Genomic DNA, 16,610 nt, shown 5'->3' on the forward strand with positions numbered 1-16,610 from the left:
TCTGTAGTGTATAGTATTATTGATACATTGTATGGGTACTGATTTATGTCAGTCTTTAGTATATTATGAATAGCCACATCTCTTGGTTATCAGAAATACAGTTAACAGTTTATAGATACTGCACCCTATTAATATTTTCACAAATACTGTTTAGATATAATTTGACTTGACAAGGATGATGGAAGTGTATACAGTATATCAGTGGTGTGTTACAGAATATCAATACTTTTTTCATACAATTGTCCATTAGGTGAAAGTGGTAAATCTGATTTATAGGTAGCAAATGTGCTTTTAATAGGCTTCCCGCCCCCGATGTAGTGCTGCTCTTGGCCGACTGCCCATTCTTCTCTTCCTTCCTTCTTTCCTTCCTTCCTTCTTTCCTTCCTTCCCCTTCTGTCTTTCTTTCCTTCATTCTTTCCTCTTCCTTCTGTCTACAAGTGACTCTACACTGAGTGACAAGGGTTTCCTGTACACCAGGAAACCATTTACTACGCTGGGTGGTTACCACATAACCAAATTATGACGCCTGGTGGTTTAGTGAGTAATTAAGGCACTCCAGTCGGATTGAGCCTGGGCAGGTATATATCCAAGGGGTGGTTGGGATTTATAGGTCACGTAATGCCACTCAGGGATGAGTGAGGCTGGCCACTCTCATTTTAAATGTCAGGACCAACTGGCCTAGCCCTGAGCTCCTATGCTCCTCACGGGGCAACACAGGATTAGATGATGATGATTTTTTTCCCTAATTGCAAAAAAAGAAAAAAAAAAGGGAGGCACATAATGAGGACTTTACCGTAGACATTATAGGCGCTGGAGAAGGATGCATTCATGAGATGGCACTGATATAATCAGGTGGCTCTGTTGGCCAGGTATACAAACATCTTTCATCTCCCATCCTAACTCTAGCAGTAGGAAGGTAGACTGCATTAGAAGGGCAACCTTAGCCTGCAGTTCACTGGGTTCATGTTCAGTTGAGCATGGGATCACAACAGCAGCTGCACGTAAGGGTTTATGGGTTAGAGCAGGCATCAGAAGCCAAGAAAAAGATAGTGTAAACTAGTTTAATATGTGTGATAGTGAGGAATGATGTTGAGGAAACACAAGAACTTGAAAAACTACACTAATCCCTTATTTTTTTCAGGAATTTTGTTTGTGAATTTGATTGCTTTTTTTTTCTTTCTTTCTTTTTTTTTCTGGATGGGATTCTTTCTGCTGATTGAATTTAAAATATTGCACCACAAAAGTTTCTGCTTCTGGCTGGTAGGTGTCTCATGCACACTTTGCTACACTCCCTCCGAAATCAACCTTTCACACGTTATCCTATCCCAGTGCATTATCTTTTCATCTCTCATCATCTCATTGTCATCACATCATCATCATCAAATGCATCATTATCATGGATCATCACATTGTCAGTCAGAGGAGAAGTAAAATTTGTTGGCAGGACATCAGTATTTTCACTTTTCACTAAGTTATCAGCTGACCATCAAAGTTTCAATAGCTCGTTTACCTCCAGCCGCTTCACCTTAGCATGTCGTGCTGCACAACTAGTTACATGCATTTGTACCTGCTCGCGTGCATTTTTGTACAGTGAAGCCATGCATGGAATATTAATAATATCCATTATCATTTCAGAATGTCTAAGCTTCTAGCAAGTTCAGTTACATGAAGACTTCCTTGTAACATAGTTAACAGTAATTTGTAGGCTTACATGAAGGAGTGTTAGTGCCAGCTTTAACATATGGGTGTGTGAGACTATGGTGTGGCATGATAATGAAAAGTGCAGTGGAGATGAGACTGAAGAGGAATGTATGTGGAGTACAGAGAGTGGATAGGATACAGAATAATATTATTCATGAAAGATGCTGAGTGAGGAAGTCTGTAGACACAAGAATCAAAGAGAGTGTACAGGTGTACTGAGATGGTATGGTCATGTGGAGAGAATGGATGACAGTAGAGTGGTGAAAAAATATCTGAGCGAATATGAAGGAGGGAGGAGGCGAAGTAGGCCAAGAAGAAGGTGGAGAGATATGGTGAATGAGCATGGGAGGAAGAGAGGTATGGAATTTGGTATGACTAAGGGACTGACAAGCGATCAAGCTTGCTGGATGAATTTTGTGGAGAGAAGCATATGGACAGGAATTTGGCACCCCATTTTAAAGTGACAGCATTTGGACTGACTCGATCGGATAGGTACTGTATATGTGAAGCTACAGTACGTGGTGGAAACCTTGTGGCCTATCAGATGGAGCCAGGATTCCGTGGGCTTGAGTGATGAGTGAATGGAAGCGTGGCCCTTTGAATTGGGCAAACTTTGGTAATCTGGCTGCAGCTACTCCTCACCTGCCTGAAAGGAGGTCCAGATGATGATGATGTATACATTGTTTTAAGCTGCATTATTTGAACATTCCATTACTAATAGCTTTCATTCTATGTTTTTCTTGACAGAAGAGAAAAGTATTGAGGGTGATGGAGATGATGATAGTGCCATCATGGAAGGTGATAATGAATTGGCTCCTGTTGACACCCTCTCTCAAGATGGTTCTCAAAATGCCTGTGAGGAAGATGAAGATGAGGAGGAATACGAGACAATGACAATGACAGATGCCGAGGGAGTTAACTATGATGATAAAATGGACTATGGGGCCGAGATGGATGCCTTGGAAAAGTTAAGAGGTAAGTCTCTGATCAGTAAAGACAGTTCATGTAATGATATGGTTTGGCTTCGTAGGTACCACTTATGAAATATTCATAGGAGTTATCATTGCATCTTTTCATCATGAGTTTGTTTTGCATGCCACACTTTCACTTTCTCTTTTGTTATTTACATATAGTTAGTGTGCACCATTAACACATGAGGAGATATTTAGGTATAATGTACAGCATTATTTTATTTATTTTTATTTATTTATTATTTATTTTTCCCCGGGCCTCCTTTCCCACCCTAGGGCAGGGTGAGGAGTAGCAATGTCCAGACAGCCCAAGTTTGCCCAGTCCAATGGTGGACTGAAGAGGTGAGACGGGCCGTGGCACAAAAGAAGAAAGCATACAATGAATGGATGAGAAATAGGGGCGTGGAAGAAGTTGAGAGGCAGAAGAGAGAGTTATATGTAGAAAGAAAGAGAGAGGTGAAAAGATTAGTAAGAGAGAGTAAGAACAGAGTGGATGAGGAATTTGGAAGGAATTTGAGTGTAAAGTGGAGGGACTGTAAGAAAATGTTCTGGAAAGAGGTGAAAAGAGTAAGACAGGGTGGGAGTGAAGTTAGCAGGGGAGTGAAAGATAAAAATGGTAGATTACTAGTGGAGAAGGGAGAAAAAGTGAGCAGATGGAGAGAACACTTTAAGGACTTGTTGAACATAGAGGATGGAAGTAATGCGAGTATAAGTGGCTGGGGAATGGCTGGGAGAAGGAGGGAGGTGAGAAGACAGGAAGAAATCAGTAGGATAGAAGTTGTGGAAGCAATGAAGAAAGTTAAATTGGGGAAAGCCCCAGGAATTGATTGAGTGTGTGGTGAAATGCTGAAGCATGGGGGAGAGATAGTAGTAGAATGGATGTGGAAGATGTGCAGATTTGTCACTAGAAAAACATATAAACAAGATCACTGGAGGAACTTATGGATTACTGACCAATATGAGATTGGCTTTTAATTATGTGGACGAGGAAATGCTGAGGGAGTTGATAGTGACCATGATAAGACCAAGGCTAGAGTATTTGGCTGTGGTATGGTCACCTCATTTGAAGAAGCATATTAGTAAACCAGAGAGGGTTCAATGGATGGCAGCAAGGATGATACCATGTTTAAGGGAACTCACTTACGAGGAGAGACTGGAAAAACTGAAGTTACCAACGCTGTGTGAGAGAAGAGAAAGAGGTGACTTGATCACGATATTTAGAAATGTAAGAGAATTGGAAAGGGTGGATAGAGAGGATCTTTTTGGGTTGGATGATGGAAGAACAAGAGGTCATGACTTCAAGTTGGGGAAAAGTAGATGTCTTAATAATCTTAAAAGGTTCAGTTTCCCGAATAGAAGCATAAGTATTTGGAATGACTTAGACGAGGAGGTGGTGCAGGCAAAAAACATTCATGTGTTTAAAACTAGATTGGATAAATGTAGATATGGAGACAGGACAACACGAGCTTAGCTCAATTCCTGTATACTACAAATAGGTAAATAGGTAAATACAGTACAGATATCAATAGGCCAGTGCATTTGAATCATAAATTAATATTTTTAAAATGGTACTAATTTCTAGAGAGCACTAAAACTGTGGGTAGATCATTACTTTTTAGCAACAGTAATACATATGTCACTACCAGGTTATTACTACATCAACAACGACATTGTACTTCATTTCACTGAGTCTGGCACCATCAGTGATGTTGTCAATGCCTGTAGCACTGATGAAGGTCCTCCGTACTGGATCTACCTTTTGTATTGCCTTTATATATCCTTTATATATTGGTTCTCAAGGTAATACATAGAGGTTTACCTAGTACAGAGGATTTACATGAACACTACAGGCATTCAGGTATCAGAGATGGTGCCAAACTTGGTGAAATGGAGTATAGTAAAGCTAGAAGGTTTTTAGGTTTGCAAAATGCCAATAATTAGGTGTGACAAAGCCCTTATATTTTACAAGAGATTTATAGTCTTCATACTAAACTGGGACACAACATTCATTTTCATGGGGCATTGCTAATATGAGCAATTACATTCACAGTGGCTCGAGAGGATGCCATGTTTCCTGATGAAATGGATACACCAAAAACCATTCCGGCTCAGGTTCGCTTTCAAAAGTTTCGTGGCCTCCAGAGCTTCCGCACTTCCCCATGGAACCCTGATGAGAACCTTCCAGAAGACTATGCCAGGATATTTCAGTTTGAAAACTTCAACCGTACCAGAAAACGGATGGTGAATGAAGAGAAGGAGGGGGTGCTGGTGAGTTTTTAATTGCAAAAACTTTCTTTGACTGTCTTATACACTACACTACACACACTTTCCATACTACACACCATACCCTACTACATCACAGGGGTTGACACCAGCAAGGGCATGCAACCAGAAAACTGTGTTCCCATTACCTAGTGGCAGACTTGAGGGGAGAGGCATAGCACAGGCTTCGTCAGCACACAATTGAGACTGGGATGGTATAGGGCTCTGATCTGGCCCCGCCAGAGGGTACCGAGCATTGTGGTTCCTAGGCTGCTGCTTCTGCTCAGTAGAGAGGGGCTTAAACCTGGAAGTAGCCATCCAGGAGGCTACCTTATCAATGAAAGTATAATGACAGAGCAGTTAGTGTCAAGGGGTGCCTGTAGGGTATTCCTGTAGCTGTCCTGGCTGGGTCCCCGAGGCCACTGTCACAGCCACTGGCCATGGCTGGTGGGCTATGGATCCCTGATCCTCTGCTTGGACCTGGGGTTGTGTGTGGTGGGGCTTGTGATCTGTCTCCTCCTTTAACTACTGACATGACTTCGAAACTAAGCACTGTAAAAAGCAAGCCTGAGGACACCAAATCACCCAAGGAGTTCAGAAGGGCATCTTGGAATGTTTATAGCTTGAAGGGTAGAAAGGGATAAGTGGTGCAGGCCCTAAACAGAAGGCAGGTTGATGCTGCGTATAGGAGGTTAGGTATAGGGGGAGTCAGCAAGGATGAATTTTGGGAAAGATGGTAGGTGTAAGATACTTTGGGAGGCAGGTGTGGACAGATATGGTGGTGTGGGCATGCCTCCCGAAGGGGAGTGGGTAGAGTGTGCTTATGTATGTGTTAAGAGTGATTATAGCATTGAAAATGTTGTTTGAAGAGCTCCTGATCACGGTAGAATTAGCAAACACTTCACAGGTTGGCTTGGATGAGGAAGAAGAGGGTGGATTCTGGGATGATTTGGTACATGTTCTTGATGGTACTGGGAATGATTAGGTTGTACTGTGGATGTGGATTTATGTGGTCATGTGGGTAGAGCATCTCGAGGATAAGACAGGGTGCATGGGAGATGTGTATAAGGTACGAGGAATGTGGAAGAGGAAAGAATATTGGAATTCTGGGAGGCAATAATCATGATTGTGTGCAACATGCATTTTAGGAAAAGAGAGAGTAGACTGATTGCTTATGAGTCTGGGAACAGTAGTAGCAGCCAGACTGGCTATTTTCTGGTCAGGAGAGCTAATGGAAGGTTATTGAAGGATGGTAAAGTTATAGGGAGCAAAGAGTGTGTGCAGCAACACAAATTACTGGTATGTGACATGGTATTAAAGGAGCACATAGTGAAGAAAAGGATCTTCGGCTGCATAACAGTAAGGGATGCCTCCTATAGCGAGATGAGTGATGACCAAACAGAGCTGTAGACAGAAGTGTAAATTAGCAGTATAGAGCTCTCAAGAACAGTCTCTTGAGAGTTTCTGATTCGGTGTGTGGATGGACAAGGAGCCCACCAAGATACAGGGTTACACGATGGTGGGACGAGGGTGTACAAGCCGCAGTTAAGGAGAAATGAAGACTTTTCCAGGAATGGAAAAAGGGATGATAACAGAGAGGAATACTTGGCTACCAAGCATTGGGCCAGAAAGGGGGTGTGTACAATGCAAACTCTGAGTCTCAGAGACTTTTACTGGATAACCAAATCAGGGTTGGAAGGAGGAATATGGTATTTAAGGTGGCAAATCAGATGAAGAGGGAAAACAGGGATATCGTAGGTTGGCAGTGTGTGAAGAATGATGAAGGACAGGCAGTGGTGGACAGTGAGGATATTAAAAAGATGCCTGGAGAGAGTATTTATAACTGGTTGCTGAAGAAGGAGTTTGACTGCAACAAGGAAGGGTTGGAGTCAGTGGATCCAGTGTTTGGTCCTTGGTCTTCGATTGCTGCTGCTGCCGTGAGCATGGCAATGCACAGCATGCAGTTGGGGAAGGTGGCGGGTATGTCTGGGATGACTGGTGAAACGCTGAAGACCTCGGGAGAGATAGGAGTGGGTTTAGTTGCTGATTTGATAAATATGATCATATATGAGTGTGTTGTTGCAGATGACTGGCTGGAGAGTGTGATTGTATATGTCTGTGAGGGGAAAATGGAAATTGTAAAGGCATACCATCCACTCAATCAATGTGGTGCTGCTTTGGGTGTCTGCCCTTTTCTATCTTCTTTCCTTCCTCTTCTGTCATTCTTTCCTTCATTCTTTCCTCTTACTTCTGCCTTTGGGTGACTCTACACTGAGTGACAAGCCAAATGGTTTCCTGTACGCCACCCTGTTCATCACACACTAGGACTTCTGATATCTCTCTTACTTTCTCCATAGTAATTCTTCCATATACCTTCCCTGCAACACTCAGTAGACTTATGCCACGATAATTCTTCCACTCACTTCACTCACCTTTATTTTTGCACAGGGGCACAACACAGGCTTGGTTCCACATCGGACAAAAGGCTTTTGTTCAGTATAGTATTAAGTTGGTAGTGTGAAGGTTTGTTAAAGTGAATGAGAAACAGATCAAAGTGATGCTGTTCCTTGTCTGGTGTAAGAAAAACTTGCAGCCACCAACAACACTGATGGCCCTTCTTTTGGTCTGAAACCCTAACTGTGACAGACTTCCAGCCAGGTTAGGTTAATGAGGTGAGCAGACGCTCTGTTCCATTATTGTTCTGACTTCAAAATGCTTGCAGGATGGAAACCATTTCATTGACTGCCATGTCATCTGTTTTCTGGTAGTGCATTGTTTAGGAATGGTGACAGCCTATCTCATATTACTGTACCCCACATTAATATCCCCAGATTTCTAATAAAAATTTTTTCTTTCAACTATCACAGCCTGGATGGTATGTGGTGGTGCATATTTGCAATGTGCCACGCCACTTGTACGACCAGCACAGATCAACTGGTTCCCCTCTGGTGTTGTTTGGGCTTCTGCCACATGAACAGAAGATGTCTGTGATCAACTTGGCAATAAAGTCATACCCAGGGGGTCACTATCGCTCCATCAAGTCCAAAGAGCGTCTTATATTCCACGTGGGCTTTCGTAGGTTTGCCAACTGCCCTATCTTCTCAGAGCACACCAATGGCAACAAGCACAAGGTATGACACTGTGGTACATATTGATATTTGGCTTTTTAAGTTTAGTCATCATTCTCCTGTTGTAATGGATCAGGATGTGGGAGTCTGGAAGGAAAGATCACATTTTGTGGTGTGCTAAAATTTTTTAGACCTGTAGTGGCAAGATGGTTATGAGGCCTCACTCTCAGAGGTGTTTAATCAACCTGATGGTACATTGTAAAAGACGTGTTGCCAGTTCTGGGTAAACATGGCAAGTGCATACTGCCATGTACTTACAAGCTTATGGTATATGTATCTGTTGGTTTAAATCATCAGTTGCACTGTTCAAGGCGTGATAACTTTTATTCTTTGCGGCTGGAGGGAAGCAGCTGCCATATTGGCGATGACGTCAGTATTCATACTGCCGCACCAATCCATCACACAATACTTTACCAGTAACAGCAATAATAGTTGTCAAGATATTTACCGACATGGCCACCATAGATCCACACTACCTGGTTCAGGAATGTTGTGAAGGAATTCATTTCATGGTGTAAATTTACTACACTGGGTGGTAACCATATAACCAAATTTTGGCACCTGATGGTTTAGTGGGTAACTATTGCTCTCCAATCGGATTTAGCCGGTGAAGGTTTCTATGCAAGGGGTGGTTGGGGTTTATTGCTCACGTAATGCCACTCAGGGATGAGTGAGGCTGGTCTCTCTCATCTTAAATGTAAGGACCAACTGCCTAGCCCTGGGCTCCTATGCTCCTTGTAGGGCAACATAGGATTGGCTAATGGATGGACGGATGGATATACTGTATATATATATATATATATATATATACAGTATGTATCAATGTGTAAAACTTGTTTTATTATTGCCGCCATTATTTTGCTCAACTTGCAAGACTTCTTCTAGTTGTAATGTGACTGATATTTTCAGCAAGATGTAAAATCCTGATATGTATGATTAATTTTTAGTGCTGAGAATAAAAGAGCGTTCTCATTTTCAGTTTGCCCGCTACTTCCACCCGAAAACAACTGTTGTGGCTACTATGTTTGCCCCAATCACCTTCCCTCCAGTATCTGTGCTGATGTTCAGAGAACGACCAGATGGGGCTCAGGTTAGTTACACTTTTCACACATGATTGTATTCTTATTACAATAATTGCGAAAGTGTGATATATAAAATCTGTTATTTTGTTTTTATATTTATGTATTTAATATTTTACTGCCAGAAAGAAAGAAAGAACCAAAAACTGGAAGTCTGCAAAAGTTTGTCCCTAGTAGGGAAAATCTAACAGAGCCAAAACTTATGTTCCTCGCTGCTGAATTCACTCTGTACTGTCGTGTGGCATGCAGGTCAACCATGTAAAGTGCATACAAAACTCCAATAAATAAGTCATTTCTAGGAATACTGCTACTGATTTGCACAGATATACCCTTTTCACCACTCTCTTGTTATCCATTCTCTCCACATGACCATACCATCTCAGTACACTTTCTTTAATTCTGGTGTCCACAGACTTCCTCACTCCATATCTTTCACTAATCTCATTATTCTGCATCCTGTCCATTGTCTGTACTCCACATACATTCCTCAGTTGTCCCATCTCCACTGCTGTCACTCATGACTTCTCATTTTCATGCCACACCATAGTCTCACATCCATATGTTAAAGTTGGCACTAACACTCCTTCATGTAAGCCTCATGCAGCTGCAACACTCAAGCCTCTGTTTCTTATCAAGGCCATCATAGCACCAGCTATTTTTCTTCCTTTTGTCACTCTACTTTCCACTTCTTTTGTACATTTTCCTCTCTTATCTATCACCATATCCAGGTATTTGAATTCTCTTACCAATCCCATTCTCTCTCCATTCACTGTAACATCACACTGGAAGTCACCTTCTCTCTCGATTACCATCACTTTACCCCTTTCTGCACTTGCTCCCAAGGCACGACGTTCACAGACATCAGCAAAACTCTTGCACTAGTCCACCAAGTTCTTGTCCAGTATTTGGAAGTAGCACTGCATCATCAGCATACAGCAAATTTGAGATATTCCATTCATCGTCTTTCATTACCAGTGCCATCCCTCTCTCCATTACTCGTGTTTTTACTTCTCTCATCACCCCATCCATATATGTGTGTGTATATATATATATCTATCTATCTATTGCCAGACGCCTCAATCCCGTTTGGGGTGGCCACAAACAAATCGCCTCCAAGTCGCCCTGTCCCCCGCCATTTCACTGCCCTGCTCCCAACTCACACCCCCTTCTCTCATATACCTCTCCACCCCATCCCTCCATCTCATCCTCGGCCTCCCCCTCCCTCTTCCCCCCTCCACCTCACTCACATACACTCTTTTCGTCAGTCTTTCACCCTCCATCCTCTCCACATGGCCAAACCACCTCAGTGGTAGTTACTACACTGTACCATGCCGGTTTACATAAATAAGTTTATATGGTTTGATATATAATGCTTAAGAATTTTCTTTACTCTTTCAGGACCTGGTAGCAACAGGATCCTTGTTGAGTGTGGATCCTAAAAGAATAGTCACAAAAAGGGTTGTCCTTAGCGGCCATCCATTCAAGGTCAGTTGCAAATTTTGTTTACAGTGTAAGAGCCTTGTCACCCTTGTGTCAGTGATTGCACGTATCCTTACACAATTGTCTGATTGTATAGGTGAAAGTAAATGTTGAAATGAGAACACCCTGTTATATTGGGCCACAGTTGTCATAACATTTTTCATTGTCGCCAGCAAAATGTCTGGCCTGGCATTAAGAAATGGAATCCCTAGATCATATCACAATGAAACAGGTTTTTCATATCGCAGCTTTTACTCCAGCCTACAGGATGATCAGAATATGTCCAGTTCTAACCACTGTGATGAGGCCTTTACTCTGCTGTATGTGTCACATTATTCATATGTTTATATATCCCTAAAACAGTACACCCACTTGTGCCTATACACTATTAGTACACCTGGGTCTCACAGACCCAGTGTTATACTTTAGTGTGTTATACACCAAAACAGAAGGAGACCTGGAAAACCACACAGCCACCTTTAGCATCGGCATCCAAACCTAGGAAGCTATTGAGAAGGACAGGGGTCCCTGGCATATAGTAGTTACTAAACCAGTAAGTGGCAAAAAGTGGCTGGGTCTCTCAGACCTAGGGACATTACATTTCATTAACCATTTCCATAGAAGAGGTCATCCCTCTGCTGAATAAAATCATCAGGTATTAGTAACAATATACAAGTAACAATGAAAATGTCATAATCCTGTAGGCATTAATGGAGACTTTCTAACCTCTGTGCTGCAAGAAGTACACATTAGGTGAATAAAATCATCTGGCAGTAGGAAGAATAAAATTATGATTTCATCACACTGAAAAGGTCTGTCTATCTATCTATAGCCAGACGGCATAATCCTGTAAGGGGTGGCCATTTGACTCTGAGTTATTTGTTTTATGGGGAGGGGCACTAACCCTCCACCAACCCACTTGCTGACACGTAGGGAGCACATATGGTTTGGTTATATGGTTACCACCCAGCATTGTAAATGGTTTCTTGGCTTACAGGAAACCATTTGGCTTGTCACTCAATGTAAAGCCACCTGTAAAGGAAAGAAAAGCAATAAAAAGTGACAGGAAAGATGGGAAAAATAGGAAGAGAGGAGGGCAGGCACAGAAAAAGAATGATACAGGCTAAGGAAGACATAGGCAGCACTACATCAAGTGAATGGATGATAAGGCTAATGAAGACGTAGGCTGCACTACATCAAGTGAGTGGATGATGGTCGCCACCACCTACCACTACATATATATGTATCATCATCATCATCCGGACCTCCTTTCCCACCCAAGGGCAGGGCGAGGAATATATGTACAGTATATATATATATATATATATATATATATATATATATTTTCTTACTGTTAACTTTTAAGCAAAACTGACATAAACAAGTATTCACCATAACCTAGACTTGTGAAATATTTTACAGGTGAATCGCAAGACAGCGGTGGTTCGATACATGTTCTTCAATCGTGAGGATGTCCTGTGGTTCAAACCGGTGGAGTTGCGCACCAAGTGGGGGCGTCGTGGTCACATCAAGGAACCTCTGGGTATGTATTAGAAACTGTTTGTTGATTGGAAATACCATATATGAAAATCACCCAGAAAAGAAAAAAAATATTCAGATGATTTTAGAGTCAGGATTCCAGGAACCTTTGTGTGACTCATTTCACCTGGTTGCTGTCAGTAGTTCCCTCTGAGTCATGCTCCTTCATTTTGTGCTTTCTTGATCTTACCCCTTGTTATCTTCTGTCGAGAAAAAAAAAATCAGACTGTTGTTTAGTGTAGAATATAAAAAGCTCTGATGTATTTGGCACACCTTCCCGTCTCTTTCACCTTGATCTCAAATACAGGGTGAGATGATCCATATCTGGACATAAAAGTAGAGTCTTAAGATGTGTTTGTAACAGTGACACAGTGAGGCTTCCTGCAGAAGAGGATGATCACGTTAAGTGGGAGTTCCCTGTTCTTCCCTTTCCAGGTTCTTGATAAATCCAGTTGTTGCTGGCAGACAACTGGACTGGAGTTGTAGCCTTGAGTCAAGTAATTTCATTGCAGGGCCTGTGTCCTACTGTATTGTAGTTGAGGAAATCCACAGAACTCATTATGAAGTTCATGTAAACTTTTTAAAGCATAATTACTAGTAGCCTGGAGGCATTTCTGTTGTAGCCATCCCCATTTTGGGAGTTCCGAGGAAAGCGCAAGCATTGGAGTTGATGGTGAGGAGGATGACGTGGTGAATGTTTTTGGCATATCAGATAGAGCCAGGATTCCAGGGGCTTGAATGATGAGTGAATGGAAGCGTTGCCCATTGGATTGGGCAGACTTTGGCTGTCTGGATGTTGCTACTCCTCACCCTGCCCTAGGGTGGGAAAGGAGTTCTGGATGATGATGATGATGATGATGATGATGTTTACTTTGACTGATACTAGATCAGTTTATTCAGGAAATAAGATGTAGGAGCTAAAGGTGAGTCCAAAGAAAAGGATGGTGCCATCATTGTGATTGGAAGGAAGAAAAGTTTCTATTAATGGGCTAGACCTCAGTCAGTTAGAGGTGGAGATATTAGGTGTAGAGTACTGGGAGTAGTTATATTCTATTTGGAAACTGTAACTAGTGTAAGGGCATGGGCTTTGTATAGATTGATGAAGTTTTGAGGCTTATCATCATACTAATCTAATCCAAAAATGGTGCCACATTTTCTTTTATAAGAATCCCTGTATTGGGTTGGCCATGGTACAGGTATTTTCTATGGACTGGGAGCTAAACCAAGTCCCAAAACCACCTGATTACTTCCCAAGATTTGCTGGAAACTGTGGGGAAGAGAATTTGAGATGTGTACTTTAATAAGATATGTCACAATGTGAGAGTCTCATCTTGGACTTTGACTCTGTGAACAGTCACTCAGAAGGATCAGTTTGTGACTGCATGTGGCTGAATGTTCCATGCCAAAGTGATGATTGTATGGCTAGCTGCCACGTTTGCAGCCACATTTCACTCTCCAGGTAGTACCTCTGTGGGTCAGTGGTAGCCATGTATCTACTGTCTAATTCATACTGTCCTGTCTGTTGACATTTTGTTTTAGGAGTTGTATTCCCTTTGTCTAGGACCATTTACTATGCTGGGTGGTAACCATATAACGAAATTTTGGCGTCTGGTGGTGTCTTGGGTAATTACGATGTTCCAATCGGATTGAGCCAGTGACAGTTTATATCCAAGGGGTGGTTGGGGTTTATTGCTCACGTAATGCCACTCAGGGATGAGTTAGGCTGGTCATTCTCATCTTAAATGTCAGGACCAACTTGCCTAGCTCCTACACTCCTCAAGGGGCAACATAGGATTGGATGATGGATGGTATATCCTAGAACTGCATAAAATTTATAACAATTATTTCTGGCAAAAGTGGCAATTAAGAGTTAATTATACAGTAATTAAATTGTTGTTTCATTTTGTTCAATTTTGTGTGATGCAAATTGGCTGCCAGTTATTGCCAAAGCTATGATAGGTAACATTGTTTATGTATCAGTTTGAAGCAGGCAGAGTTACTAAGAAACAAAGGTTTCATATGAAAATATTTCCAAAGCATTACTCACCTACATAAACTGACAGCATAGCTTTGCTGCCTCTGAGACTACTTGTGGCATGGCTGTGCAGCATTTTTGCAATTTAAGATATTTTCATGATATCAACATGTATTGATTTCATGTTGAAACAGGTACCCACGGTCACATGAAGTGTTACTTTGATGGTCAGCTGAAGTCCCAAGACACAGTACTACTCAACCTATACAAGCGAGTCTTTCCTAAATGGACCTTTGACCCACATGTTGCCCGGCCACCACCCCTCTACAGTTTCCACTCTGGGTATTCCTTAGAGAAGAAGGAAAAGGATGATATAGAAGAGAAAGAGGAAGTGCATGAACCAGCCATGAAGAGAGCCAAAAATGTTGGGTTTTTCTCATCAAGAGTTTGATCATCACTCAAGCATGTAGCAGTATGTAATAAATTTTTTATTTATTAAGAAACTGAATTATTCATACCTCATAATTACTGCTCAGTATTTGAGTCGTAAGTGTAGAGACATAGTAAGCTTCGTCATCATTGTTACAGCTGTATGTAGTAATCATATCTGCGTGCCTGTGTTTCTCCTTAACAATATTTTTTATTAGTAATTAATATCTGACAGTACCAATAGTTTAATAAATTCTGTACACTTCATCCTGTGGTTAAAAATATAATACAACCATAATTACCGTCTTGGGATGAGAAATCACATAAGCCTGAAATACTTTAATTACAGGTGATACCTTCATGGCAGTGATCTGATTTCTCTTTTATGATAGCCATATATCTCATCTTTCAGCAAGTTTAGTACTGTGTGAGGTTTCGATCCTCATCGAAATGAAGTTGGAATTGTACATATTTTGACTCAAGTCATCTAGTCATGTATGGTGGTTTAAACCTTGGAAGAACACCCAGTTGTGTTGGACTACATTTGGATATGATAAAAGAGGACGAAAATGCATTGAACTGGGCCATATGAAATGAGATGTTCTTCCTCCAACTTTTACATCAGCCTAAATGATGGGTCAGTGTGCAGCATAATATGACCAATTCTGACAGAGTGATTTTAAAAGTATGTTACACTGGTACTGAAATGAGATTAACAGACTGATTTAAAAAAACGAGGACTAAAAATTTTTAGTGAGCGCTTGATACAAGAGGTCCTTTTCCAGGTGACAGCTAATCTGAGGTCAATTGCTTATTTTCCTCATCTGTATTTAGAATCCAGTATGTGTAATGGGTATGTCATTGGTAAGTGACATTTATTTATTGTATAGTAAGATAATAAATTAGTACAGAAATTCTAAATTATCTTGAACTATCTCCTGTCTTGTTGTTGTGTCTTCTGTTTTTCTGAATGGTAGAATAGTAGTACAGGTACAGTACCAATTATCCAACACCTTTGATTCCAGAGTCTTGCTGGATGAACTGTTTTGCCAGACAAAGCAAAGCCACATGTGTCGCATATAATAATTCAACGGGGACTAGCAGAGGTCACGTATAATAATTCAGCAATGCACCTCTGACCCACTGTTGTTCAGTGTAATCACAGTCATATTCTAATCCAAGTTCTTTATGGAACAGTTGAACCTGGTTCAGTATCAAGTTACCTGACAAGTCCACTTTATCCAACTCTGTTGAAACCATTCCATCATCATTTGATCAAGCTCAGGACTCTTACCATCTTTCATAGTTTTTCTAATGTTCATATGCTTCCTCAACTCACTGTCTGTGTAGGATTTCAGTACAGTATTTTTTTTCTTCTTCTGTATATCATATACAGTGGACGAACCAGTACCAAATGTGTCACTCAGCTTCCACATGGGAACACCACCGTTCAGTTTTTCAACAGTTCTAGCTTATCCTGCTTTACTGGTTTTGTTTTTAGCACAATAATAATGTCTTACTGCATTCAATCCTCCGAAATAGCTGTTAGTACACCATCGTGACCATACAGGTGCGCGAGACATATGTGAAGATACGGGTGGCCAATGCGGTAGGATCACTGGGTCACTAAGTACCGTTTACTGTGGTAATGAAGTGCCTTGTGACGACTGACTTCTACACACAAAACAGACTTGAAAGGTAACAACACTTTATGCGCTTTGCACTCATAAAGTGTCTCAGTAGATACCAGTGATGTAAATAACTCTTTTTATTTGCCTGTGGTAATAATTAAGAATAACCTGAAGTGGTGATATTGTATATGAGAGTAATCTATCTATCTATAGCCCGACGCCCTAATCCCGCAAAGGTTGGCTGCAGACAAAACGTCTCCAAGTCTCTGGGTGGTATTATTGTATGTAGGAGTAATCTATCCATCAATAGCCTAATGCCCTAATCCCACAAATGTTGGCTGCAGACAAAATGCCTCCAAGTTGCTGTCACCCACCATTTGACTGGCCTCCTCCCAACTCACTCCCCCCTCCCTTAT

At 41.4% G+C, this 16,610-nt stretch overlaps 1 protein-coding gene across 1 annotated transcript in view; it reads left to right on the plus strand.

Moving 5' to 3' along the window:
- The window catches only part of Tsr1 (Tsr1 ribosome assembly factor), a 35,005-nt gene extending 20,214 nt beyond the window's left edge, over positions 1-14,791 (plus strand). The window contains exons 9-15 of the mRNA XM_080270843.1: positions 2,449-2,676; positions 4,723-4,940; positions 7,802-8,065; positions 9,042-9,152; positions 10,540-10,626; positions 12,043-12,163; positions 14,329-14,791. Coding sequence (XP_080126969.1) covers positions 2,449-2,676; positions 4,723-4,940; positions 7,802-8,065; positions 9,042-9,152; positions 10,540-10,626; positions 12,043-12,163; positions 14,329-14,585 — 1,286 coding nt within the window. The 3' untranslated portion in view covers positions 14,586-14,791. The remainder of the gene's footprint in view (positions 1-2,448; positions 2,677-4,722; positions 4,941-7,801; positions 8,066-9,041; positions 9,153-10,539; positions 10,627-12,042; positions 12,164-14,328) is intronic.
- Positions 14,792-16,610: the final 1,819 nt, after the last annotated feature.

The sequence above is a fragment of the Coenobita brevimanus genome, chromosome 5 (assembly GCF_032717465.1).
Source record: "Coenobita brevimanus isolate Jiangsu-jjx chromosome 5, ASM3271746v2, whole genome shotgun sequence".
Taxonomy (NCBI): domain Eukaryota; kingdom Metazoa; phylum Arthropoda; class Malacostraca; order Decapoda; family Coenobitidae; genus Coenobita; species Coenobita brevimanus.